This window comes from Mycetomoellerius zeteki, unplaced genomic scaffold, assembly GCF_001594055.1.
Source record: "Mycetomoellerius zeteki isolate Tzet28-1 unplaced genomic scaffold, Tzet1.0 scaffold182, whole genome shotgun sequence".
Classification (NCBI taxonomy): Eukaryota; Metazoa; Arthropoda; class Insecta; order Hymenoptera; family Formicidae; genus Mycetomoellerius; species Mycetomoellerius zeteki.
Genome location: NW_017256778.1, coordinates 1,732,087 through 1,758,906, shown reverse-complemented (window position 1 = coordinate 1,758,906; position 26,820 = coordinate 1,732,087). Strand labels below are relative to the sequence as shown.

Below are 26,820 nucleotides of genomic sequence, written 5' to 3'. Positions count from 1 at the left end.
AAATTATTATTCATAACAATTTTGCGGTTTTTGAAATGCGTCAATCACTGGCAGACTATGTAAGTGTGCGGTAAAAATAACTTTTTAAAAATAAATATATTGTATTATCTATCATTCATATAAGTTATCATTAGATTTACTACACGTTTGGCGCAGTTATGCAAATATTTCGAATTTGGGCGACTTTTATCAACGATTGTATCTCAGATACATCTTAAAATAATAATGTAAATTATAAGGATTCTGGATTCAAAAATTGTATATCTCGGGGATCAATTTTTTATCTTGAAAAAATTACAAAAGTGAACGAATTTACTAGAATAGTTATAATTTTATTGGTCAACACCTAATAAATTTGCTCATTTTCACCCCGTTTCAAAATACAGAATCGAGACCCTTAGATGCAGATATTTTAAATTTCAAAATTCAGAATTCTTTTGCTTGAATTTCTTTGATATATTTTAATGTATTTTTTAGATAATTTCTAAATTTCTGGGATTCTTCAATTTTACGTATCTGGAATATTAAATTAAATAAGGATCCTGATTATTTTATCGCGCGCGCACGCGCGCGTAATTCAATTATCTTTTCAATTTTACTTCTGAAAATATGGTCGATTAAACTAAAATTAGATTAAAACAATTTTCTTTAAAAAATTTTTTTTTTAGTAATTAATCCTTCAATTAAACGCCCTTACATTCAATTAATCATCCCTCGAAGAACAGAAATAAAAAATTAATCAATTCCTATCACACTATCGAAGCTTCGTGCTAAATCAGGCTTAATTAAAACAGCAGGTTTGATTTTTAAAGATTCATAATCTGACAAATCATGCGATTAATTGACGCCAACGCGACGTGTGTAAATAAACAATGATCAATCTGCAGTAGAACACTCCAAGGGATGCGATAATGTGCATGCCGCGGCGCGTGCGCGTCCGTCGAGCGATCTACTCAGTCTACTGTCGGGGTGCCGTTTTCAACCCTCTTCGAACTACCAAGCACCCTCGCGTTCTGCGCGTCGCAAGCACCTCGACGAAACCAATCCTGAAACGCGCTACTTTTTCCGTTACATTATGTTTTCGCTCGTTTACGATCACACGGGTATGAGGAAAATTCATCGTTGATAACCCGCAATTAAAGCCACCACGACGTGTCCCGTTATTACGGTGTGTGCGCAAGACGAGAGTTATTGATTCTCATTGCGAACGGACGGTGGTAATTCGTCGAGCATACTCGGAGCACACCTGGTCGCCAAGGTAAGCGGCGACGTGCGTTTCACCTACTTTCGTCACCGCTGTGATTTCGATTGTTTTAAGGTGCGTCTCAACGCGTTACACGGGGGTTACCAAGGGGTTGCAACACTCATGGATTGTTAATCGATAAAAGATATGGAAACGTGATATGATCTTGATATATTATTGTTGTTACTCACTTTCTTTTTATTTATAAAAGAGTGCTCTCCACGTTTCCCACATAGTAGAATTTATCCAAGGAACGTTCTAAGAACGTTCTTAGAAACCATCTTCTGAATGTTTCTAGAACGTTTTAGAATGTAGAAATCTTCTTTTGAACGTCTTTGGAACATTCATTAGAAGTCTGTGCTGCATGGATTGTTATAATATAATTTACAATTAGTACTATTTTATATTAGAAACTCTGTAAGGCCGGAATCAGACTATCAATCAAAATAAAAGGAGCTAAAATTTCTTTGTCCTCGTTGGTCAAATTTCAATCTTCAATCTTCGATCTCAATCTTCAATGCTTGGTCTGATTCCGACCTAATAGAGTTAGGGCCTAAGCATAAAGATGACTGTAATTGAGTCGTGGAACGTCAATTATCCTGGCGAAAAAGTTTTACGAAAAACTACATAGATTGAGACAAGATCGTAGAAATTATTAGATATTCGTAGTGGGACATAGAGTGACGTTGTTTCTTTGAAAAACCTAGAAATCCTCCGTCCTCAAACAACGTCACTACGTCTCACTACAAATATCTACGAAAAACTAAGAATCTCTAAGCAAACAAACCTCACTCTACATCCCACTATGAATATCTACGAAAAATTAAGAATTTCTAAGATTTTGTCTCAATATGTGTACTTTTTCGTAAAAAATTTTTTTTCCATCAGGATACGATCTTTGTGCTGAATCCCTTATACCAACTTACTGAAATTGATAAAAACGTTGGGCCGATCAAAAATTTGTCATCTCATGGCCAGACTCTATTATAGAGTTTTTACTTTATACGTAATAGCAAAATGTATTTCGAAAAGTTGAATAATTTATTTAGAAGATCTGAACAATTTATTAAAATATATAATAATGCACGTAATGCTATAAATATTTATGAATTATGTAAAAAATAATTAATGATAAACTTTCAGGACTGTTTAAAAAGTGTTAGGTAGTCTACGTTAATTCTCAAAAGCCAAGATGAAGATCGGACTGTTAAAACACTTTATGCACTTCTTCAACCTGAGGCAGGGTACAATATTAATCGCCATATTCCAAATGGTAATAGCAACTTCTGTGAAACTTCTGTCTCGAACAATTGATCTGCTTCGCTGAGTATAATTTTGATAAATGTTCATCCGCAGTTAACGTCCGGGGTGGGTATAATATTCTTCATTCTGGGTCTGACGCACGCATTGGGAATTCAAGAAATATTGGCGAGAGATACCGAAGATGCCCTCGAAAGAGAAGCTTTGGAGGAGATATCATCGTTCCATCTCAACAAAGAAAAGTTGGAACTGGCGCATCACACCGCAACCGGTTATTAATACTTGCATTGACGCGGCGCACAAAAATCACGCACGAAAAAAATACGACAAAACAATCATTGTCCCTCTTGTTACAGCGATTTTATGTATTTACAGAAATGGAATACGCGATGTATTGCGGCCTCGTTATCACAATTATCCACTTCATCTCTAGCGTGTTACTTCTCTATGGAGCTTTGACGGTAATCGAAATCGTTTGAAAGAATAATTCAAGTCCAAAGTTCTTTTTTTCTACAATACACTTAATTTTCAGAACAATCGTCATTTTATGACGCCATGGATGATAGTCAAGATCACTATCATAGCGGCCCTAGCGATCTCATTATTCCTGGTAGAGGAGGATTGCCCTTTCCTCGCTAGTCTAGGCGGAAAAGCTGATATTTGCGAACGTAAGTTAAAATTTAAATTCTTTTTTTGTTTTTCAGGACCGATAAATAATCGGTGTACAATTTGCTTGATTTGAAAATTGTAAAATCACGCAAAAATATTATTAAGCACGAAGATCTAACTGAATAGGTCTTTCTCGCTTATTTGTGTTTAAAGTTATATAAAATCGAAAATTTGTGTTCCGTACTGCACGAATTTCTTTGGTTAAATCTTATATCTATTCTATCTTAAAAATTTAAGCAAAGAAACTCATGCGGTACTAAACTCTTATTCTGTCACTATTATAAAAACACTACGTAAAATATGAAACGTAAAGTATGAAATGAGAATGATAGAATGATATATATGTTATTTCGCTTTCTGAAAAATTTTACATTGATTTTATTTATAAAATGTTCGTGTTTCAAAGGACGATGTGATATTTTCAGGCTTAATCGTCTTTTTCCTGATAATCACGAGCTTTTACTTCTGGTTCGTGGTATACAGTACTTATAAGAGTCTCGAGACGAAGAAAGGACTTACGCACGAAGTGCACAGTATGAAAAAAAAGTACGCAATACCCGTACCGCTGGAGGTACCAAAAGCGGTCCAGATTTCGGTGAACAAGCCTTACGAAATTTAAAAATATTATGAAATAGCAATGGAGAATTTCTTTGTCGAGGTGCGGTTTTACGGGGTAAATTACGAAGATGAGGAAACCTCGTAATTTACCCCCGTAAAATCGCAAGATTCAATCGCGATAAGATCTCAGTGACGTAGATACATTTTGAAAAATCATGTGCTTTTGGACAAGTTTGGAAATCGGGATGGCAATTTAGAGGTGATTACAAAATCGTGAAATAAAGTATATCTCGAAAGTGAAATAATTGATTGCAACCTGACGGAAGGTAATAAAAACGTGTATCGCACGTATAGAATAAAGAAATTAAAGCTTAAGAAGATCTGCAAGGAACGCGCTTCTCATATTTGAATGTTTCTTCTTGTTTTACTTTATTACAGTTATATATTCCTTTACGTTCGCGCGTTAAAATGGTTCTTTAATACGACGCACAGATGCTAGTATTTATTTATTACGGAAATAACGGTTTTGCTAAAGTATCTAAATATTTAGTTAAATACAAATCTAAAAATAATTTTGTTAGATCATCAAAATAATTATGAGACACCCAAGCTGGTTGTTTAAATGTTAAAACTTTTTACAATTGCTTATTATACTTGAGTATTCTATACATAATTATCTTGATGGCCCAACAAAATTATTTTCAGATTTAGTTAAATTTTTAAACACTTCAGCAAAATTGTTCTTTCTATGCACCAAACTCTTACGTGTGACATACATTTTGGATTTCCATCTGTCGAAATTCTAATAGATAAAAATATCACAATTCCAAAAGTAATATCTCTCTTTGTACTGTGAACAAATGCGCACTTTTTTTCAAGCGCAAGACTGAATTTAATTTTTTAGCATAAGTGATCTTCTCGGGAGATCTGCGCTCGGTAGAGTGACAACATCGAAAACGCTATGTACAATATATGAATCATAGATTAATTTATTTAGAGAAATAGAAGTGCAAGACTCCGAATCGTGGAATAATCAATTTTATTTTATATTTAAACCCAATTTGTTTGTAAAATTACAACCTCATTATCTGCGGCAATATCCGTGTGATATAAAGTGTAGAATCTCTCTTGCGTATATGTATATTAAATGTATGAGAAAAAACATAAAGTAAAAATTACAATACTTCAGATGTATATGTATATGACGTGTACATGATATGATTTGGCTATCAAACAATGTCGTGTTCAACGAATCGCCAAAAACAGATGCGATTATAACAACAATCTATTTATATTAAATGTATGGGAACGTAAAAATAAAAATTATAATACTTCAGTAGATGTATATGTATATGACATATCTATGATTTGGCTACGAAACAAAGTCATGTTCAACGAATCGCCAAAAATGGATGCGATTATAACAACGATCTATTTAAATAGATTTTAAAATCGTCGAAGAGGATGTATATCACTTTTATATATAATGTATTTATATGTAATGAAAAGATTTGCAGAGCTACGAAACACATGATCAATAAGGATATACAATTGCATTGCAAAGCGCTTACCGCGAAGCTACGGCAAATGATTATTTGCTTTTTGTCACAAACATGTTTTAAGCCTAATCTACAATGTGCTCTCTGCTTCTTCATGGAGAAAAAATATTTGCTGTGAACGCTAATCCTATGCTATAACGGCAAATTCCATTTACAAATATAGGGATCGCAAATTATTTGCAAGTGTAACAAATATATTTATTCTTTTTTGTGCTCGCTACAAAAATTATTTGTAATACAAAATATTTGCAAATTTGTTTGCTATAAACAGCAAACAAATTTGACAATTAAATTTTACAATCCTTTTGCAAAATCATTTTTTTCCGTGCTGTTTCTTACTTTTTATCGCTTTTTATCTCTTATCTTTTTGTCTGTTATTCTATTTCTTTGTTTTTTGTCACCCGAGATAAAGGTTGATGAACTTCGGAAGAAACAAGAAACACATAACAAGAAATACAATTGTCGATGAAACGACAGAGGGAAAAAATAAGAAACAGGAAGCACATTGTAGGTTAGGCTATATGGGCAATGTTCGCTTTAGTTAGCTGCAGCAACATTCTTATCTAAAATGTAAGAAAACGTGAGTATCACGCCAACAAGTAACTTGCGATGTCTCCCGTTATCACCTGGGAAAGTATTCCTTCTGTTATATTTAAAAATTTGCTCTCGTCTATCAATAGGCGTCAGCGAATAGGCTCGTGTAACAAGTTAATGACATAATCTCTGTTAAAAGATATTTTTCGTCTGTTCAATTTGTCAATCGTTTTCTTTTTGTTTTCAAAAATCTGCGCACAATATACCAACGAACGACATTACCAACAGTTAATAGAACTCTTCATTTGGTCCTCTATCGTAACGTTTGGTACGAACTTTATTGCCCCTATATAAACAGCTCGAGTATTACAATCTCCATGTACTTGCGAGCCATTGAATTCTTTTACTCAGCCGAAATATGAGTGAAAATAGTGAAGGAACACGAAAGTCAAGTCCCTCGTCGCGCGGTTAGAAATTCACCGCTGTTATGTATGCCTCCAATCACGCTTTGTCGTCGGTCAACTCGAGAAACTGTGCATAAAAGTCTCTCGTGCACTCACCCTTGTTGTTGAACACGAACTTGTAATAACTACCATCTGCGCATATCACTGCATAAGAGATTATAAACGTGAGAGATTGATCGAAATATGTAATGGTTTTCGGTTAAAAATCTTGTAATTTTATCAATGTAAATTAACTTTAATTTCATTGTCAATTTAACTTACATCCTTTTCTAGTTCTAAGGCCGTTATTTATAGTCCATTCTTATTCTTAAGATTAAATAATGTTTTAGGACGTTAATTACGACTCTAAATGATTTATAATATCTTACGACTATATTTAAGACAATTTTAAACATAAAAACTGACTATAAATACCGCGCCGGTTTATAAGAATTAGAAAAGATAACGAATAAATTAAATTGAGGTTAAAGTTAATTTATACTGATAAAAATGGATATATACATATAATTCACACAAACGTCGCTTACCTATGATACTATTGTTATCTTGACCAAACGCACACATGCATTGAGGACCGCTCGGCACTTGAAATTTGCAGAAACTCCAACTCGAGCTGAAGTACTTTGGCAGGAACGTGGCGGACGCTAAACTAGATTGGCGATTCAGTTTTTGATCTTCGACAGCAAATACGTGCACGGTACCGTGATCACTGGCCACGCACAGCCACGTAGAGTCATGATTGAAGTTTATGCTGGAATTAAACGTATGTAAATTAATATTTCGTGCCACGTGTTTCGTCACACCCCCTTTTACTACGCTTACCAATAGATATTTGCGTGATTCGCTCCTCTCCTTAATTCGTTAATCATGTTACCGTTTTGCGTATCAAATACTCTTATCAAAGTACCCTTCTCCGAGGCAGTGGCCAATCTGGTGCCCTGCAGATTTAAAGCTATGCAAGATAAAGGCGTTTCATGTGCTTCTATATTTAAGGGTTGCTTCTCTGTATTAGCCAGATCTATAACTGAAATACACAAGCCGTTGGTATTAAATAATATATTTGATGCACAAGATATATATCGAGATCTCGATTTTTTACTGAATTCTTACCTTGAACGTGGCCGTTCTTTCGTCCAGGGAAGGCAAGTAAGGAGTTGTTACTGTTCGGGCACAGAACGCACAACCCTCGCGGATTAGGATTAGTCTCAAATACGTGCAACTGTTGAGGATTTTGTGTAAACGTATAAACCTTTATAACACCCTCTAACACTACTACTATCCTGTCTCTTCGCAATTTCACTCCTTTCACAGGTGCGTTAAATTCTAAGGTAATTGCTGGCAATTTCTTTATATCATCCCATATCATGACTGCAATCATAAAGTGTAAGTAGCCTGTATCTATGATAATAAGCCTGTTCTTCATCGTTGGACTGCTAAAAGTTTCTTTCTCGCTTTCATCAAACTTCAAATATATGGATACTTTTCAGCAATAGATAACACATTATAACACACAGTGAATTATTATCCGTGTTATTCTCCAATGTTAAACAAAGATAAAACGATCACTGTGTTACACTATGGGTTCATTCCACTTGACGCTCACAACACTCGCAAGTGTTATTTGTCTTTGTTTAACAGTTGATAAATAACATGGATGAAATGACTCCAAGAGTGTAGCGAGTGAAACAGCCTATGCCTCTTGCTGGAAGACACTATATATTTTAAGTACAACAAATGTATACTAGCTCAGCTACAAAGAACAGACCTAGTGATATGTATACCAAATATATAGAAAGTAAATAAACCTTTATTTGTCGGATACAATGGCTTGACTCCACCTCCAACCAACGCCAGATAATTACATCTGAAAAGCATCTCTACGTATCCAAGACCTCCATCGCTAAAGTCATGCCTCTCTTTCTCCTTAAGTGGATCACAGTTGTACACTCGGAATCCATTTTCCATGCCACAGGCGAAGCATCCTGCAAATGCGTGAACAATAGTGATACAGTTTTATCTTTTATACATACATTTTTCTTTCCTTAGCAATATTAATCGATTATCATGTGTATTTACGATACATACACGTCGACACGAGTGCAGAAGATGACTCGACCTGATAAACTCATACATGGAAACGCGATATCGCGCGAACTTACTTCAAGCGTGCAATCGTGGAGTCGTCCGTTGCATTACGTGCAACGGTATCATTTCGAGATGGGACGGAAGGAAACGAGAGAAAGATGCAAATAAACGTGTCAAATCGTTTCATTCTTTCATTGCATACTTTTACAAAAATCAGAAGAAAATCATTCACTAACGGCATCCGGGGACTATACAGAAATAAATCTGAATAAATCGTTAATCTGCTGTAAGTCGCGCGGACGTCGAAGGGTCACCGACGTTCCTCGGCGAAGAGGTCGATCGATCGACGAAATTGGTCCTCTGGCGTTCCGGATTACAGCAGCACGAATTTGAGAACGTCGAGTGCAGCTCGGATGAGACGTGGCATCGCGCGGATCGGCGCGGATCACCGTGGAGACGAACATTGCGTAGACGCGCGGGCGGCAAAACTAGGCTAGGTTAGAACGCGGAAGCAAGGCAAATCTGACAGATACGCGGCCACGGATGTTCCGCTACCGACACGCACTGTTAAGCAGCCGCACGGGACGTGTACCTTGGTCCTGATTGAAGCCGGCGTAGAGCAGGCCGTTGCCGTGCGCATTGCCCGCGGTGAGGTTCATCGTGGATCACTCCGTCGACGAAAACATCCGGAATCTCAAACGTGAGTATAGCTCGCTCCGCAGCTCCTCGGTCACATCGCCGGTTGGCCGGTTCGCCGACACGACACTCTTCTGTACTGTACTCTGCTACGAGCGTGCCGAGAAACGCCGAACAACGCGCATGTGTAGCGTATGTGTGTTTGCATTGATGTACGTGAAGCATTTCTTTGATATATGCATGTACATTTAATATCATGCAATACATACATATCATGTACATTCATTACTTGAGGCAGTGATAAGGAATTATTAAAGACCGAGCTTATTATTAAAATTTAGACGATAAATATTAATTTTATATATTAATTTTGTTTTTATTCATTATTTAATATTATTTTTATTGATCACACACAATAACATTATTTTTATCTTAATTTATTAATTTGTTATTGTTTTTTTTCTGATAATAATACTTCATAAAAACGATATTTTTATGACTCAACATTTGATTTTTATTTAAAGCTGCATTTTTATTGTTACCGTTCTGGGTTTATCTACGCGAGTGATAATTTTGTGTAGAAGAATATTTAGAATATTTAATATATTACTTCATATTAAATAATATTATGCGCTTATAGGGTTGGTCTTCAATAATTTTTTACTCAAATACTATCAACTTTACAGAAAAACTGCAAGAGACGAAAATCATTTATTTTCTTCTCATAGAACTCTAAGAATTTTTTCAGAATTTTTTATCAACTTTTTAGTACTGCATTTTCTTACTCTTACCAACATGAAAAAATACGGTATTGAAAAATTCTGAAAAAATTCTCAGAACTTTATGAGAAGAAAATAAACAATTTTGGTCTCTCGCTATTTTTCTATAAAGTTGATAGTATTTGAGTAAAAAATTATTGAAGACCAATATTCAGCGATTTTTAGTAATTAATTGCGAAAATTGCAAAATGGTACAGGACTTTTCGACTTAGTTTAGTCCGCTCTATCTACACAAAAGCGATTGGCAAAAACTTACAGGACACCCTATATATGAAGAATTCTAGAAAAGATGTTTAGACTTTCTCTTCTGAAAAATGTTCTAATTACAAAAAAATCTAAGAAATTTTCTGCAAAATTATATGAAAAATCTAAGAATAATTTTTATTATATAGAATCAGAGAGAAACATTAATTAATCTTCGCCGAGTTGGCAGAAACCCACCACACCGACAGATGTTAATCAGCTGATCGAGTCAAAATGGATTAAATGGAACACAATGGCGATCAGACAACATGGCTGCGTCCAGGGTCTTAATTCTGCAATGTCGACAGTTTACCTTTTACACGTGTTTATTCTCCATTTAATAACACAAGTTATATATACGAGCAGTTCTCTGGAAATATTTGGCGCTAATCTGCTGACAGATAAATATTAATTCACCAGAAGTCTTGAATCGCGAGCGTTTGCGCTAAGCGTTTGCGACGCTCGCTTGACGACAGTGACGACAGGTTAGATCACATTTGCATTACATACGGGATGAATTCTCTCTGCAGGAACGTTTCGCTGACGAGAAGCGTGCACACCGGCCGCGCGCTGTTCAAGGAAATCCCACGAAACTTGAAAGGCAAGAAGCACAGCTCGCAGCTGTGGCTGGAGAGGCAGCTGCGCGATCCCTACGTGGAGAAAGCGAAGCAGGAGAAGTACAGGTGCAGAAGCGCGTTCAAGCTACTGGAGATCAATGAGAGATTCAAGATCCTCAGCCCGGGTCTGACCGTCGTGGACTGTGGGGCAGCGCCCGGCAGCTGGACTCAGGTCGCTACCAATCTGACCAACGCCAATGGCAAGAAGGAAGGCCCTGTTGGCAGGGTGTACGCTGTTGACAAACTTCCGTTTTATCCTGTGGAAGGTGCGACCGTTTTGGGGAACATGGATTTCATGAACGCCACAACACAGGAGACTCTAAGCAAATTATTGCAGGGAGACAAGGTCGACATCGTCTTGTCCGATATGGCTCCAAATGCATGTGGCATAAGGGCGATAGACCATGATTATATAATACTACTCGCTTATGCTGCTCTGAGATTCGCGCTACAAATCAGTAAGGCACAAAGCACGTTCGTTGTAAAAATCTGGGACGGTGGTAAGACGCAACAGTTCGAACAGAATTTGTTAAAGTTTTACAGTAGTGTCAAGGCAATTAGACCTGATGCGACGAGGGACGAATCGACTGAGACATTCTTCTTGGCTAGGGGGTTTAAAGGTCTTAAGACGAGCTGATGTAATTAATTGGTTCATAGGTACAATAGATTTGTTCGCGTTGAAATCTCCCAAAATTTTTACACTTAAAACAAGATAAATAAACAAAATTAGTTTTATTATTATATAAAACGCTTTATGGATAAAAATGTAGATATATTTATACGCAATAATATTATATTGTCGCGAAATTAAATATTTTTGCAAGCAACGCGAATGGATCTAATATTTTGATTGTGAGATACTTGAAAGGGATGTGTGGGCAGGTTGTACAAATAAAAGAGCACGATAATTTTGTATCATACGGGCGTCGTATGCGATTCTTTCTTTTTTATAACTCCTTTACTCCGTTATCTAACAGGCGGCCTCGCACAACACGACAAATGCAATATACATCGATATATTTCGCTATAAATAATACAAGAAGATTTAATACACGATTAATACGCAATCGGGACTGTGCTGCTGTTAACGCTTATTTATTTATATTATGCCTACATTATGCCTCTATGCGTATATACATTCTTCAATGATATAATTAATATGTACACGAATCGACATTCAATAGTACGGGAGAAATTACACACCACATTGAAACGCATGTAGATCAGTAGATTTACTGGCCACACAATGCCAAGTATCGTAAAATCTTCGAATTATCGAGTTCGTAGAAGGAAACACGCGTAAGAAATTCGAAATGTCTCGATGCTTTGAATGATGACTCGATAACATCTGCTACAATAAAAGCCGCGGCTTCTTAGTAACATTCTACGCAGCAGATTAAAATCAGGAAGCAAATTATTAAAAAATTTTAATTTATGAGTATCAAGATTTAATAAATATTTTTATTTGAATGGATTGTTGCTTAATATTACATTTATTAATGACACAATGATTTCTTTTATTTTTTAAATTCTTTGACTTTGAGAAGAAAGAAATTAAAATATTATTTTAGGAGAATATTATAAAATGATAAAATTTAACAGCATTTAATTCTAAATTATTCTAAATTACTTGCCTAGTAAAATGAAAATTTTCATGTACGTTTTGGCCTAATAAAAATTAACTTACGAAGACTTTTGCGATTTACATTAATAAAACTTATTGCAAATATTTTACATCGATTTGTTATGTTACTAATACTATTCAAATAAATAAAAGCTTTAAATATTCTTGTTTACTACATGTCATATATAGCCGGAGCGTTTATTATAGCGGTGTCGGAGACAATGTTGCCGTCAAAATGTAACTATCTTTCCTAGATGAAAGGTAAAGCGAATACAAGGATCATCGAAACTTTTCGATTGATTTCGATGGCTGTTTTGAGAGAAATCACCTTTGAAGGTATATCGACGTGAAACAACGATCGATTGGATCATACCGAAAACACTTATTCTACGCTGTGGGCTGGCTAATGTAGGTGTAATTCGTGATTGATCTGCAAAAAGTGGTCTAACACATCCGCGCACGCTTGTCGTTTATAAAAACGGGTTATTTAAAAATCTGCAAGAGATCGTGTAACCGAAACGGTTTTGTACGTTCTTCTTTGCAAATCTTACAACGACGAGCACGAAATTAATGCTGCACAATTTCTTTACTGAAGAGAGCAACACGATTCCCAAGATTTCGTACGGCCAAAAATCGACTACTGTATAATAACTCTAAAGATCAGTCTGTGCTTCATTAACACTTCCGTTAGTAAATGAGCTCAACATATCGCTCGCGAGCTCGCAAATACGCCATTCATACGTTCTTATCTCGAAATTAGTATTAACACTGACAAGTCTAATAACTATCTCTCTGCTGCACAGAGAATATAGATTTATCAACGACGTTTCACACGAAACTGGGCTGAATTAATAACTATTTCATCATACGATAGCCTAATCAGCGATATATTTTTTATCAAGAATTTGTTAGCCCGCACTTTCGTCATATATTTAAAACTCACTGCGATTATTCTGTCATTTTCATTAAGTACATTTGTCACATTAGTGAGTCACAAAGTAATAGATAATTATAATAAAGTAAAATTTAATAGAGAGAGAGAATTGCCAAATAAAATTGTAGACGTAATAAGTATACTTATTATAAAAATAGAATCTGTAAATATAAAAGAGTCAGTATTTAGTAAATATAAAAGAGTAAGTAAAAATTTCATTAGAAATAAAATTTCATTAAAATATGATTTCATTGTTAAAGTAACATTGAATAGAATTACCAAATAAAATCATAGACATAATAAGTATCTATTATGTCTATGAATAAAGTAGAGTCAGTACAAATAAAAATTCGTTAGAAATAAAATTTGATTAAAAAGTGATTATTATGTTGTTAAAATAATATTGAATAAATTATCAAATAAAATTGTAGATGTAATAAGTACCTATTATATCTATGAATAAAACAGAGTCAGTACAAATAAAGTTTCATTCATTAGAAAATGATATTATATTATTAAAATAATACTGTTAAAAATATAAAGAGCCAAGTATCACATATGAAGTTAAATGTGACGAAACTGCGGATCCTTACTAATTCCTATAATCGAAATAATGTAAAAAAATCACTCGTAAAAAATTTAAAAGTTACTTCAGGCAGTGTTTCTTCTATTTTAGCACATTCTGGTAGAAAATTTTAGCTTTCGTAAATATTAGCCTAATTAATGTCAGTTCAAACAAATCTATCCTCATCAACCTTGATGTTTGAAACTGCGACGCTTTATTTTCGCAACTTAATATCTCTCATCAGACGCAATGAATTCACAAGTGATATTCGACACTCAGCGATTTATTTTGAAATGCATGACGCAGTTTGAACTTTCCATAGAAAGCATTTCTGATTAGCGCGTGAAAAAATTTGTCATCGATTGCGCAAATATTTTACGTCAGTATAGTTACTTGCTACTTACTCGCTACTTTCTCTGTTCGATGCTTATCACTATTAATTACACAGCATAAGATATCAGAACGCATTTGTGAGATTTTCCTCGAAAATCTTTTTTCGGATGCGAATTTAATCACCGACACGACGTGATGCAAATATAATAAACAAACGTCTAAGTACGTTTCTAAATTTCCCTCCGCTTTTAGCGAGTCCAGTTTTCTTCTCACATGAAAGGAAGGCAATACCGGGAAGATACTTAGATTCCCAGATCACTCCTTCTGAGATCGTCGAAGTTTCCAACGATTTGCAACACATTCGCTGAGCAAAAAAAAAACTAAACGCGATACATGCAGTGCCGATTCTTGAACTTCTCAAACAGATTGCCGCAAATTGTCTTTCGTCAACAATCCTTGTTGATCTTATCTACTATGAAGTCCTCGTACAGTAGCGATCTAAACGCGGCGACAATCCGCAAACTACCTTGATGCAATTTCGGAATTCTTGAATCACTTGACACAATTTCGTACACAGTTCATTAGACCTTTCTTTCAAGAAAAGCGATGTGAAAAAGATTAAACGCTAATTGGTGTCTTTCGCTTTTGCGTTGAAACCCTGTTCCCCTGCGACGTCTCCGTGAAGGGATTCAACCTTCGCGACGATCGCGCCCGAAAGGAACGGCTGTAGGATTGTTCCTGGTCGTTGTTCTGATAGACGGGATAAATAGCCGGATCTTTGATCAGCGGAAGCTTGCTCCAGAAATGCATCAAATCTGGTGTCTGATTCTGCCTCTCGCTGGATGTCGCCTGAACGCGATCCAAGTCCGACTTCCAACTCAACGCCGTCAGGTGATAAACTGGTTTCTGGCGGACGGGCACGCTGCTCTTAGTGCTGGTACCGCCGTAAGGGCCGACGTCGTCCGCGGAATAGCGCGAGTTCTGCTTGTAATTCAAACTGTGTATGCTGTTGGCTATCTCCCCGCTATCCGGAAACCTTACGTAACCACCTTGCTGCGGCCGCCTCACGTAATCGGGAAATCTCACGAAATCTTCAGCAGAGTCCAAGTTCATCGTGGTCTGTATGGAACTGCTCGGGACGTTTGATTCGAAGTCTTTCGGACTTTTTTGCAGTATGCCCTCTTTCGATTGTTTATCGTTGATCGCGCGGATTTTAGTTATCGAATCTTCTTCCGGCGAATCGTACGAAGAAGATGCACTTTCCAGTTCCTTGTCTTTCTCATTCTCAAACCTCATGGAGAGTTGCTCGGCTGGCTCGCGTCCATGCGAGCTGACGGTCACCACGTCGTGGACGTCGTCAGGAAATATAACGTGGGAATTCTTAGTTTCCGAGCTGAACAATTTTTTGGATTCGTCCTCGCTGTCTTTGACTTTTTCTGTCTCCACAATGAAGTCACCGTCAATGCTGACTTCGCTGGAGACATTGCTCTCCGCCTCGTCTTTATCCTCCGTGGGCGCGGAATCGTTAAGGTGACCTACGATCTGATCGAGTGTATTGAACAGCTTCTTTAGCTCTGCGATCTGGTCCTGTTGTCGTTGATGACGATCGCGATCCGGACGCTCGACATCTCGAACCGTAGGAATCGTCATGCCGGCCTCTCCATGCTTCAGGATCTCTTCGCCTTCAGCCGAGTCGTCTTCGTCCGGCACGTCTGTGCTATACGGATAATCTACGTCGCCTTCTTCTTCGTCGTAGAGGAAGTCCGTTTCCTGCGACTCGGTCGGCTTGGAAGTCTCCGGTACCAACTCGTCTTTTACGTACGTTTCGTTGTCTCGTTGCTCGTCTATCGGGATCGACGTCATTTGTTTCGCAGGTGGAAGCGCGGAATCGGGTGTACCAGTAATGACGCTCTCGTTGGCGTTTGAGGTGAAATTGGACACCTGTACGACGTCTTCGGCGGTATCGTTCTGCATCAGCGACAGATCGTCCACTACGTTCGTCAGTTTTGTAGGCGAGATCAGCAGCACTAGTGCGGGTGACGACTCGGTGGAGTTCTCTCGGTTCTTCGTCATCGAGACGCTTTCTTCTGTACTGCCACGGATATCGAACCTCTTCACATTCGAGGAGTTCAACACTGTCTTCAGATCTACCGGAATCTTGTAGTCCACCACTTCCGAGAAATTGGTGTCGTTCGTCTCCTCGACCAATTCCGTTACTGGAACTGTCGCTGGAAGCTTCTTTCCAATATCGTCGACATTGGAATTTCCGAAATAGAACGACTCCTCTTCATCCAGGGTCGTGTCGTTCTTCAACTCGTACAATATCGAGGGCAACTTCGTCTTATCTTCGCCTGCCGAGAAGTAAGTTTCATTGCGAATTGGCGCCGCGACCGGCTGGTTTTTCAAGAACGTTTCTTCGACTTCGATCTCCGTCGGCTGAGGATCGATGTCGGATGCAGGAACATTAAGCTGCAGAGGGATGTTAAGCTGCAGGGGACCGGTCGACTTTTTCTGATCACTCTTGGCAGCTTGCGCACCACTGAACATGAGTTTGAGTCGTTCTAGAATGAAATCTTTGTGCGCGGTCGCGTTAATGCTTATGCTCTTAACGCATCTACCCATTTTGTCCGCGTGATAACCCTCTGCGCAGGCAGGTAACACCCCCGGTGCGATGAACACGCTCTTCGGCGTTATCCTTCGAGAGTCCAGACTGGGTTGAAAGCCGCTTTGTGGATCCACCAGGAGCAACGCTTGCCAGAAGTCGCCCAGAAAGTCAATGTCCTTCTTTTTGGATGTCGATGACGATGATGGTGCTGACGATATTTCTTCAGGTAAGCGAACAGGCGTCAGTTCGGCGCTGCAGATCAGTCCGAGAAACAATAAAATGGGGAACATTCTCCATCGAGAATGCCTTCGCCGTAAGCTCAACATCGTTTCGTCCTCGTTGCTTCTGATCGAAGCTTCTTCACGGAGAAAGAGGAAGTTATCTCAAGACGCTCGTCCAGATCTTGCCTTGTCACCTGTCCCTCGTTTTTGGAAGCATCGGATCAGTCTGCCAACAGATAAGAAGATTAAATTAATCGTTTTCTATGAACGGTATACGTGTAACATGCGGTCGAGCGGAGAAATTAACAATACATTTGCGCAACGCGGCGATGTATTAACTTCAGCCGCTGGGGCTTTCACTTGAGTAGCGGCTCATCCCAGAGAGCAATATTAACCCAGTTTCTAATCTTAATAGATACCACTTAGCCGGCGGTGCACATATACCGGACGCATCGTTCCCTGAGGCAATTTAGGGCTGTAAGTTTCCTCCGGAATTTCTCAGAATATTGCGCATCTGCTTCGAGCGTAACTAAAGTGCCCCTAGAGATGCTTTCATCTGTCTCTACGGATGTGAATAATTAGAAAAGAAAACTTCGAATGCGTGGCTGGTAATCGTATATGACGCAGCGTGACACGCGGAAAAGAGAATAAATCGACTATTATTATCAAGTGAAAGTTGTTTCGGATCCTCTTGGAGCAAAGTGCTCGTAATAGAAAAATCACGAGATACATTCCTATTCCCTTCGATGACATACCATGCAGCAATACGTGCCATAAATCGATTGTCGATTTTATCAACTTATTCGACCGCCCGAACAAACATCCAATTAATCCATAGTTTACTGTGATAGCTGTGCGAATGATACGCGAGAAAGGAAGAGTTATACAGCTGAAATAGTATATCCATCAGACGAATGTGATGGTTTACGGGAACACGTGTAAACTGATGGCGAATTTTGAATGCGAATCATATAGTAGAATTATGTTATAATTTAGAGATCTATCTAAAACCAAAAATTCATCTAATTTCACATATAATACAAAAACGAACTCGAAATAAAGAGTTTTTTAATATTAATTTCTGAAAGTATTTAATATTAATTAAATGTTTGTACATTTATATATAATAGTATATAATAATAGTTTTATCAATAAATATATAAATATTAATAAAGTTTTTTAAACTTTAATGTTGATTTAAATATTTATATTATATATTATAGTAATAGATACATTAAATATTTATATGTATAATATAACTATTTTTATAGAATTTATTATTATAGAAATAATTGTATATGTACATTGGTTTTATTGCACAATCTGTGCATCGGTAGAAGAAAAATCAGAACATGGCGCTCATCTGACGTCCCCTATTTCCGCTCTTCAATTACTTTTATATCTCGCTTTTTAACCGAGACTTCCGCGTATAAAGTACACGTAAAAGGATAATTAAACGTATGCAATTGCGTTGCGTGATATACGCTGTTTGTGTTTCTCTCGGGATTTCGAGAAATACAATATGTTTCGGGTTGTTACTAGGCACTGACACGTTACCGTTCGCATATATCCTTAAAAGGCGTGCTGCAAAGTGCGTGCCTCATATGCGGCTGGATAATGCGCCTGCCGAGTGTACGTACACACAACGAGGAAAAGTGAATGCACGCCGATCTGTTTTTACCGTTACGCAGGCACGCCGAGATTATGTCTGCTTCGTGAATAAGACGTACAAATACGAAAATCGACTTCCCGATCGTTTATGTGTCGTCGCATCGCGCGGAATATATCGGGATTATTCCCAGGGGTGCTGCTCTCTTCTATTTTCAGTAGCAATAACAGGAGCAACGGACACTTTATAGTGTTCCGAGTGAGAAGCCGCAAAATGTCATATATATCTTAGTTTATACTGGAGTAATCCTTATCATTGATTACTTCGAGATCAGTACAAGACAAATTTGTACGAAATATATCATGTAGTTAGAGGTGTTCTTCGGAACTTTCCTTTTACTTTTAATTCTTTATAAAATAAATGAATCGGTAGTTTTTAACAAAATAAATAAATCGATGGTTTTTAACAAAATTAATGAATCGATAGTTCTCAACAAAATTAATAAATCGATCATTTCAGAAGTTTCATAAATCAATTTTTATCGAAATTGAGATATTAGTTTCAGAATCATGGGAGACAGATACACAATTTCTTATAAAAATCGCATTAATCAAGCATTTCTTTTCTAAAAAATTTTTTTACTACAAAATTGAAGATGTTATTCTATGACATCTTTAGAAGTCTGTCTCATTACATTTACAGAATTTACTAATTAAGATACAATTATATGTAATTTATACGAAATGCTCATTTTTTTCAAACTCAACATAAATCAATATTTCCAAAATTAGTTTTGTCTTTGAAAATAAGTTTTAAAAATGATATAATCCATTCATTTAATACATGAACTGACGAGACATTTTTTACATATTTTTCTAATTATTTTTAGTTAAAGATATACCTTCTGCGGAACTTCTTTTTTGCTTGTAATTCTCAACAAAGTTAATGAATCGGTAATACTACAGTTATAAAAGCTAGAATGTTTTTTTCTGCGAAAGTTGGATTTTTTTTATTTATATAGGGGTTCTAATATGACCGATTCAAATGTGACCGCGTGCAATGCAGAATTTTTACCGTAAGAAACGTATACACGTTGTAAATTGTCTGTTTCCGGTGAGAAAAACGAATTCATTTCTCGGGCAGCGTGTTCTGAGGATAATACAAATCCAGACGGGAAACACGATCAAGAATAGAGAAAAAGCGGATACAAATTGATACGACGTGTCCACATCACACGATGGAGATAAACTCAAACGACTCAATTTATGAACATGCCCCGATGCAGATGTAAAATACAGTTTCCTGCGAGCGAGCCCGTTAGCATTCCAAAAAGTTCAACGCGTCCCACAGCGGGCACTGAAATTGACGCCGTAAATAAAACGCGCGTAACGACCGGAGAGAGATTGAATGTCTTTCGCGCGACCATATTTATCAGCCTTTCCAATCAACGAAAGTCGATGCGTTAACATCGAAGTAAATGTCAGACAGCGGCAGGAAGCGCCCATCGTCTGGCTTTGCCCGTTTACGATGCCCGTCGTCGCCGCGCGCGCAATAATTTCGCTGAACGACGCTCGCGCGGAAAATCGCGTTTTCCGCGCGTAGCACGATATATTGACAGCCCGGAGTTGGATTAATGCTCGATACCGCCGTTTATCGGCGATACGTTCGGAACGGAGATGTGGAATATTTTGAACGTGAAACATCGATAACACCGTGTTACAAGGTTCCTATTTCTCGACATCCGAATGGTGATTCTTATGTAGCTGTTGAAAAAGAATATATGTATAACGTTAAAAAAAATTTCATCACCTACAGATTTTGAAAAATCAAGGACTTTAGTTTTGAAAAAATTCTATAAATTTAAATAATTTACAACTATTTTCTGTTATTTACGAAAATGATTAAATTTTACTCAAATTTAGTATTATATATTATTTACTACGTGCATCTGTTAAATATAGACGTTATTTACTTTGAAATTAACTACAGAAATTAATTGATTTATATTTTGACACAAATGAAAATTAAAAATAACAAAATGTTATTTAACTGAAGGAACTGGGTTACCATTGCTCCTTTGATATTTAAATTAAAATATATCGATAGTGCTTTTAAAGATTCTGGTTGCTGGCGGAGGATTAATATATCACTTAAATTATATACATAAACATTAAAAAAGATTTTATACCATCATATTTATTTTCATATATTATAAAAAGATATTTAAATTTTTTATAACTACGTTACCATATATTACAAGTTTACATTATTACATAAGAAATTCAAAGCGGAGTTTCTAAAAATTGAAGGCAATTGTAAACACTTCTTCAGTATATAAAAGACCTTCTACCTACAAACGTAAAAAAACCTATCTACAAGAAACATCCCTTACTTGTCGAGAAATAAAAAGTTGATAAAAATTTGTTCCACTGTATAATCGTTATCGCTCGTCAGAAGCACGCCGGCACGCCGGGGAAAGGACTATTGGTGTGTGATTTATGTGAGAACGAACTAAGTACTCTCTAGTAAGATCCGAGATCGCCGTAGTGAGATATCAGCGTCGATTCTTCTTTCAGAACGACCCTATCCCGCGATATCTATGCATGGTAGAAGCACGTGGAAGCGTTTCTATTAAGAGGGCTGTAAGGACGCTCGATTGCAGCCGATCGCGGTAAGATCACTAAACTAGGGTACTTATCCTCTATAGCCTATTTCAACTACAATCACTAAATTGGTTCGGCGTATTTTGCGCTAATAATAAAAGGCCGCGGTACGTTGTGAACGTCGTGCATGAAGGATGTTAACGCGCAAGAAAGATCTTACCGAATTATATCTCTTCAATGAATTTAGGAAATAAAAATAGAAGATATTAGAGTGAGAACTATGATTTTTATTTCAGACTTTTTATATATATTAAGATATCACTCCCTTATTTAAAAAGTGACACAGTTCAAGAAACATAATTTTCGAGTTTTTTTTTTTATTATCGAGTTATTACGAATGAATTAAATAAATATTATCCTATCAATCATCAAAAGTGAACTAGTTTTTCCTAGTAACGTAATTTATTGACACAGTATTGGCCAAATATTGGCTACATTGGCTCCTTATTCAATCAATGTATCTCGCCAATAAATTACTCCTAGAGTAAAAAATCGTTAAAATCATCACAATTTGAAAAAGGTGATTTTTTTAAGAATTGTGAGGCAAAAATAACATTATCATGTTAAAAGAATATTCTTTTTATTTGATATTATTTGATATTCGAAGTTAATAACTTTTGTCAAATTAAAAAATAGTTTTTTTAAGTCTTTTCTGGGAAACTTATGGCGAATTCGATTGGAAGCTATCGATTGGAATGTGCATCAGTGCGCACTGAGTGCGTCGAATTCGCTATTAGTTTTTTTACAGATCAGATTTTTTTACTTTTGAAGTAAGGGAGCGATTATGTTCAATTATTGGGGAAAAGAACGATGAAGGTACTCACGCATTATAATTCCCCGGTGATTTCGCGAAAGGTCGAAACACACTCGAATAATAAAACCGAATCTTCGTCGGTTTCCTCCGACGAGATTGCGTGCACGCGTTTGCTAAACAAAACGTGCAGTACACGTAGCCGAGAAGGAAAATAAAAGGCATGTAAAAGCGAGTATATCACGTTTAATGCCACGCGGCGCGTACAAACGCGAACGTGTAATCCAGCTGTAAATTCCGTGATTCGGGACAGGGCGAAATAAAATATAGCGTATTCAAAGATCTCGTCACTTGCCGGACACGATATTACTCGAGGTCACCGAAAGAAAATTAACCGGACGCGAAGCGACATTTTATGCGTAGCGCCATGAAGGATCTTGAGTGGATTATCTTGCAAAAATACGTATTTCTATATATAAAGAACGTTACAAGATACGGCTTAATAATGTCACGCCCACCACAAAAAAGGGATCTCTGCAGACGTTGACACGACTTTTTCGAAATTTAGTTCCGATCGTTCTTCATCCATGCGCCGAAGCTATATTGTTAAAATGCATAATGTCAAATTATATCCAATTTGAGCTATTTTTAATCATTTCTTTAAATCGCCACTTCTACTCAATATGTCGTTAATTTAACTGAAACAATGGAGTTAAACAATTTGACTCCAGAAAATAATTTAACTCAAAAAATATATTAAATTTGACTCGAATTTAGATTATTATTTATTAAGTAGTAAGTACATTCATATAGATTTTAAAACTAACCACAGAAACGAATTGATTTACATTTGGACGTACATGGAGGTTAAAAATAACATGTTATTTTTAATCAAGAGATTGAGTTACCATTGCTCCTTTGATATTTAATAGTGTTATTCCGTTCGTCACATTTTTATACCCGTGTGTCACTCTTTGCTGCCGAGTTTAGCCCGAACAATTTAATGAGAGGAATTAATGAGAATTTTATGGCGTAAGTTTAATTCATGCAATATATTAATTAATAGCTTCCGGCACAAATGCGAATGGAAATGTTTACGAAATGTCAGATCAGAAATATAAAAAGATAACGGAGTGATATTTATGATTAATCAAAAGTTCTCCTTATAAATAAATTCATTTACAGACTATCACTTGATTTTATAATTTACGCAAAATATGAGTATAGTTCTGGTTATTCTTATTAAGAATTAAACTCTTTTTCTCTCGTTGTGCCGATTCTCTTGCATATATAATTATACATATGTAATATTCATATAACGATGTATAATTTATCACTCATTATATCGTATCTATATATATTTTTCGATAATCTCCTGAATGTATTGAACCGTTTTTGTCATTCGATTTCGAATGCGTAGCGTAATAAAAATACCGACTCGGCTCGGCGCAAGAAAGTTTTTATATTTTACAGGCCGGGATACAAGCAGTGAATGGTTCAGCGATGATTGTTCGTACATTCCGATGAATACTTAAGTCGTTTCACTGATAGCGAGAGTATCTCCTACGCGAGCATGCGAGCAATTCATTATCCGCGTTTGTCAATGACCAGCGGCTTTTATTGCTCGAGTACCAACCACTAAGCGTTTCTGTATCGGAAGCTTTCTCCGATAAGGTTGTCACTTTCGACTCAAAGGGAGAGCAGAAAGAGAGAGAGAGAGAGAGAGAGAGAGAGAGAGAGAGAGAGAGGGAGGGAGAGGGTAGAAACAAGAAGAAATGCTCAGAAAATCCGTTAATTACGTTTCAACGTTTAGGAGATTATAATTAAGCGATAACGTGGGCACGTCTGCCGTAGTCAATTTCATAAACGTTAATTTCAACGTGACGTTGACTGGCCAACAGGATTATTGGCTGGTAGAAAATTGATTCAATTATTCAGCATTTATGGATTCCGTTATTTAAATCTTTTGAGCTTTAATTGCAGTCAGATAGATATTTAATCAAGCTGATTGAATTGAAGAAAATTAATAAGCTACTTATATAGCTTAAATAACTGCGATATTTTTTTGTAGATGCACGCTTTTCATATAAAAGCATTTTTAAACCTATTGTGTTGAAATTAAATATAATTTATACATTTTTTCAAGATTTTTTTTAGGATATTCTTTAGGCTTCTATAAATTTTCAAGAAATGTAACAGAAGCAATCTAATTAAAGGCAAAAATTTTGCGTTAATAATTAAAATTTTTTTTCTTTTTAAATAAAAATTTACATTAAAATTTTACATTAAAATTTTAATTTAAAAAGAATTCTTATATTTAAAAAGAAAAAAATTTTTAATTATCAACGAAAAATTCTTTGCCTTTAATTAGATTGCTTCTGTTACATTTTTTTGAAAATTTATAGAAGCCTAAAGAATATCCTAAAGAAAAATCTTGAAAAAAATGTACACTCGTATATTTCAAATTCTATTGTATATTAATTTTTTGTTATATTTTATAATAGATATAATATAATATTTATATTATATTGTTATTATATATATAAATATTGTATAAATATTATATCTATTATAAAATATAACACAAATATTGTATAAAAATAATTAAGCGAAAAAATTTTCAGGTTGAATATAATTATTATAACAAGAAATTAAGGTATAATAGCATTTGAAATATACGAGTGTGAAAGAGGATTAATAAGATACAATACGGCATCAAGATTTCTTCCAACATGCATTATGATGCAATTCGCCATTATCCGCGTTGCGATACGACCATTAAATTTTTTCGATCCGCGGAGACGTCTGTTGCTTTAGCGAATCTGACCACAGCTGGCAAAAGAAAACGATTAACCCTTCGCGATCCGAGATAACATTGAGAAATAGGTCGATATGAAGCATTCTGCAATTACTTGAACGTCATTGGTATTGTTTAATGTAACAATTAATGTAACAATTTTTCTTATTCTAGTTTAGCTTTAATAAAATAAATCTAAATTCTGAAGTATGTAATCTCCAAATTATAATAACTCACTGCTTTAAATTTGCATGGTACATACAAGAAATTAAAAAATAAATATATGACGTATGCGTGTTATATGCAAAAAAATATATAATCAATAAATGTCTTTATTACCATCGCTTATTTTATAAGCAATAATTAACTTGATGTAAGACCGCGTGAAAGGTTAAAGACATGCTTTAGTATCTTGCGACAAACCGACTATAAGGATCCATCAGCTTTAATCTTCCTGCCGGCACCGACACAGAAAACATTGTGTATTTGTCTTGCGTCTGCTCTCATAATCCATAACACTAACATTTACACTCCGGCGCTCCAGATGCGTTAATTATCGCTCATGCCGAACTTCTCCCGTTTGGATTACAGTTGGCTTCTTTTCCAGATATCTTTCAAAGATGAAATAACTTACGGAGATACACAAGATAATTAAGTATAGTCAATAAATCAATTTCTGAAAGAAAATTTATATTCTCTTCACTTTGAAAATGTTACAAGTCGATCAAAAAATAATGTAATGCAATCCATAATTATGTCAATGTTATTATTAAATAAAGAAGATTTGTTTAGAAGTTGTGGCAAATTGAAACTATATCTTTTTGACTATAAATCATATCAAAATGACTTAAAAAATACGAAAACGATAATCTTTATCTAAAAATCTTCGATGTTTACATGACTTGACTCGCGTTGTTGTATATATTTCGTCGATGAGGAGCGATATATAAAGTATCTGCATTTTCTTGATGGTTTATTACGTCGTGACGCAATCGCTCTTGAGGCTGTGTAAACGCATACGATTGCAGATCGAGTGGATGTTCCAAATGCTTCAATTGCACTCGGGTTACTCGAAACGAATCGCGATTGCGTCTATCGTACGTATGTACTTCGAAGAATACTGCGTATATTATTTATCGTATTCCGATACGAATTTTTTTGTAGAACACAGACATTGATTTTTAACTCGGTATGCTGTAACCTATAACATAGCTGTATCACTCAGAAAAGTTTCGTTCAATCATTTTATAACTCAATTAAAATGAAACCGAGGTTTATCAGCTTATTTTTAATTTTAATGAAAATAATAAAAAAAATTTGCCCATTTTAGACAAGATTTTAATGAAAGATATATTAATCAATAGAAAAATGATAGACTACTTCTAGTCGACACCAACCACCAACTAAAAGTAACATATAACATCAATGTTATAATTTCGTACTCAGTAATGTAACTGTTATGGTATATAACATCTTGTGTTATATATTGATGAATAATATATGTATATTATTCAGTGCAAAATTATAACAATAATGTTATGTTACTTTTAATTTATGTCGACTAGGCTGAATCTGATATCCATTAGTGAAAAAGTCTGTCTAAATCAGTAAATCGACTAAAAAGACAATTACAAACAAGTAAAAAAGTTGCTGCTTTTTAAAAAGCAACTACGTATTTTCTTTATACCATTGCAGATTCATTTCATTATTAATGCAGAGAAGTATTAAGATATATAGTTATCAAAAAATGAGATATTTTAAATTTTATGTCAAAGTGCTATCGTGTCCATGTAATGTTTCAAAGATTATCTCTCGGCATGAACTCAGGATTATGCTAACATTTTGGATCCTCTAACAATAACCTTTTATTTTAACTAAGTGTCGTTACTAGACACAAGTAGAGATCCTTTAATCAGATACTGGCCAACAGATTTCGTCAAATCCTGCGAATGAGAGAGGTATATAGACTGACTCGCTCAATCTCACTCTTTCGCGCATGTGTACTGTGTTAGACATCAGTTAAGCTGCGTTCCGTTTCACGCATGATGCATCATTTATTCTTGTTACTCAC

The 26,820-nt window shown here is 35.8% G+C and overlaps 4 protein-coding genes across 6 annotated transcripts in view; 2 read left to right on the top strand and 2 right to left on the bottom strand.

The window, feature by feature from the left end:
* Positions 1 to 940: 940 nt before the first annotated feature.
* LOC108721726 (uncharacterized) lies at positions 941 to 4,241 on the top strand. Of its 2 annotated transcripts, none has more exons than XM_018446416.1 (6): positions 941 to 1,258; positions 2,387 to 2,516; positions 2,600 to 2,774; positions 2,879 to 2,964; positions 3,036 to 3,171; positions 3,598 to 4,241. In XM_018446416.1, the coding sequence occupies exons 2-6, from the start codon at positions 2,436 to 2,438 to the stop codon at positions 3,789 to 3,791; spliced, it is 672 nt and encodes a 223-aa protein (XP_018301918.1). In that variant the 5' UTR covers positions 941 to 1,258; positions 2,387 to 2,435; the 3' UTR covers positions 3,792 to 4,241. The 2 variants fall into 2 exon arrangements, with proteins under 2 accessions (XP_018301918.1, XP_018301917.1); XM_018446415.1 differs by having other exon boundaries at positions 941 to 1,318.
* Positions 4,242 to 5,620: 1,379 nt separating this feature from the next.
* On the bottom strand, positions 5,621 to 9,175 carry LOC108721817 (WD repeat domain phosphoinositide-interacting protein 3). The gene is made up of 6 exons (XM_018446591.1): positions 8,965 to 9,175; positions 8,093 to 8,269; positions 7,398 to 7,655; positions 7,110 to 7,311; positions 6,815 to 7,038; positions 5,621 to 6,431 (listed from the first exon to the last, which is right to left on the bottom strand). Exons 1-6 carry the CDS (start codon positions 9,029 to 9,031, stop codon positions 6,325 to 6,327), a joined length of 1,035 nt encoding a protein of 344 aa, XP_018302093.1. The 5' UTR covers positions 9,032 to 9,175; the 3' UTR covers positions 5,621 to 6,324.
* Positions 9,176 to 10,297: 1,122 nt separating this feature from the next.
* Mrm2 (Mitochondrial rRNA methyltransferase 2) lies at positions 10,298 to 11,362 on the top strand. Its single transcript, XM_018446592.1, has one exon. The coding sequence runs from the start codon at positions 10,544 to 10,546 to the stop codon at positions 11,282 to 11,284; it is 741 nt and encodes a 246-aa protein (XP_018302094.1). The 5' UTR covers positions 10,298 to 10,543; the 3' UTR covers positions 11,285 to 11,362.
* A 2,498-nt stretch (positions 11,363 to 13,860) lies between these two features.
* Positions 13,861 to 26,820, bottom strand: part of LOC108721828 (uncharacterized) — a 55,386-nt gene continuing 42,426 nt past the window's right edge. For both annotated transcript variants that reach the window (XM_018446600.1, XM_018446601.1), the window contains exon 2: positions 13,861 to 17,155. In XM_018446600.1, the coding sequence (XP_018302102.1) occupies positions 14,722 to 17,034 (2,313 nt within the window). In that variant the 5' untranslated portion in view covers positions 17,035 to 17,155 and the 3' untranslated portion in view covers positions 13,861 to 14,721. The remainder of the gene's footprint in view (positions 17,156 to 26,820) is intronic.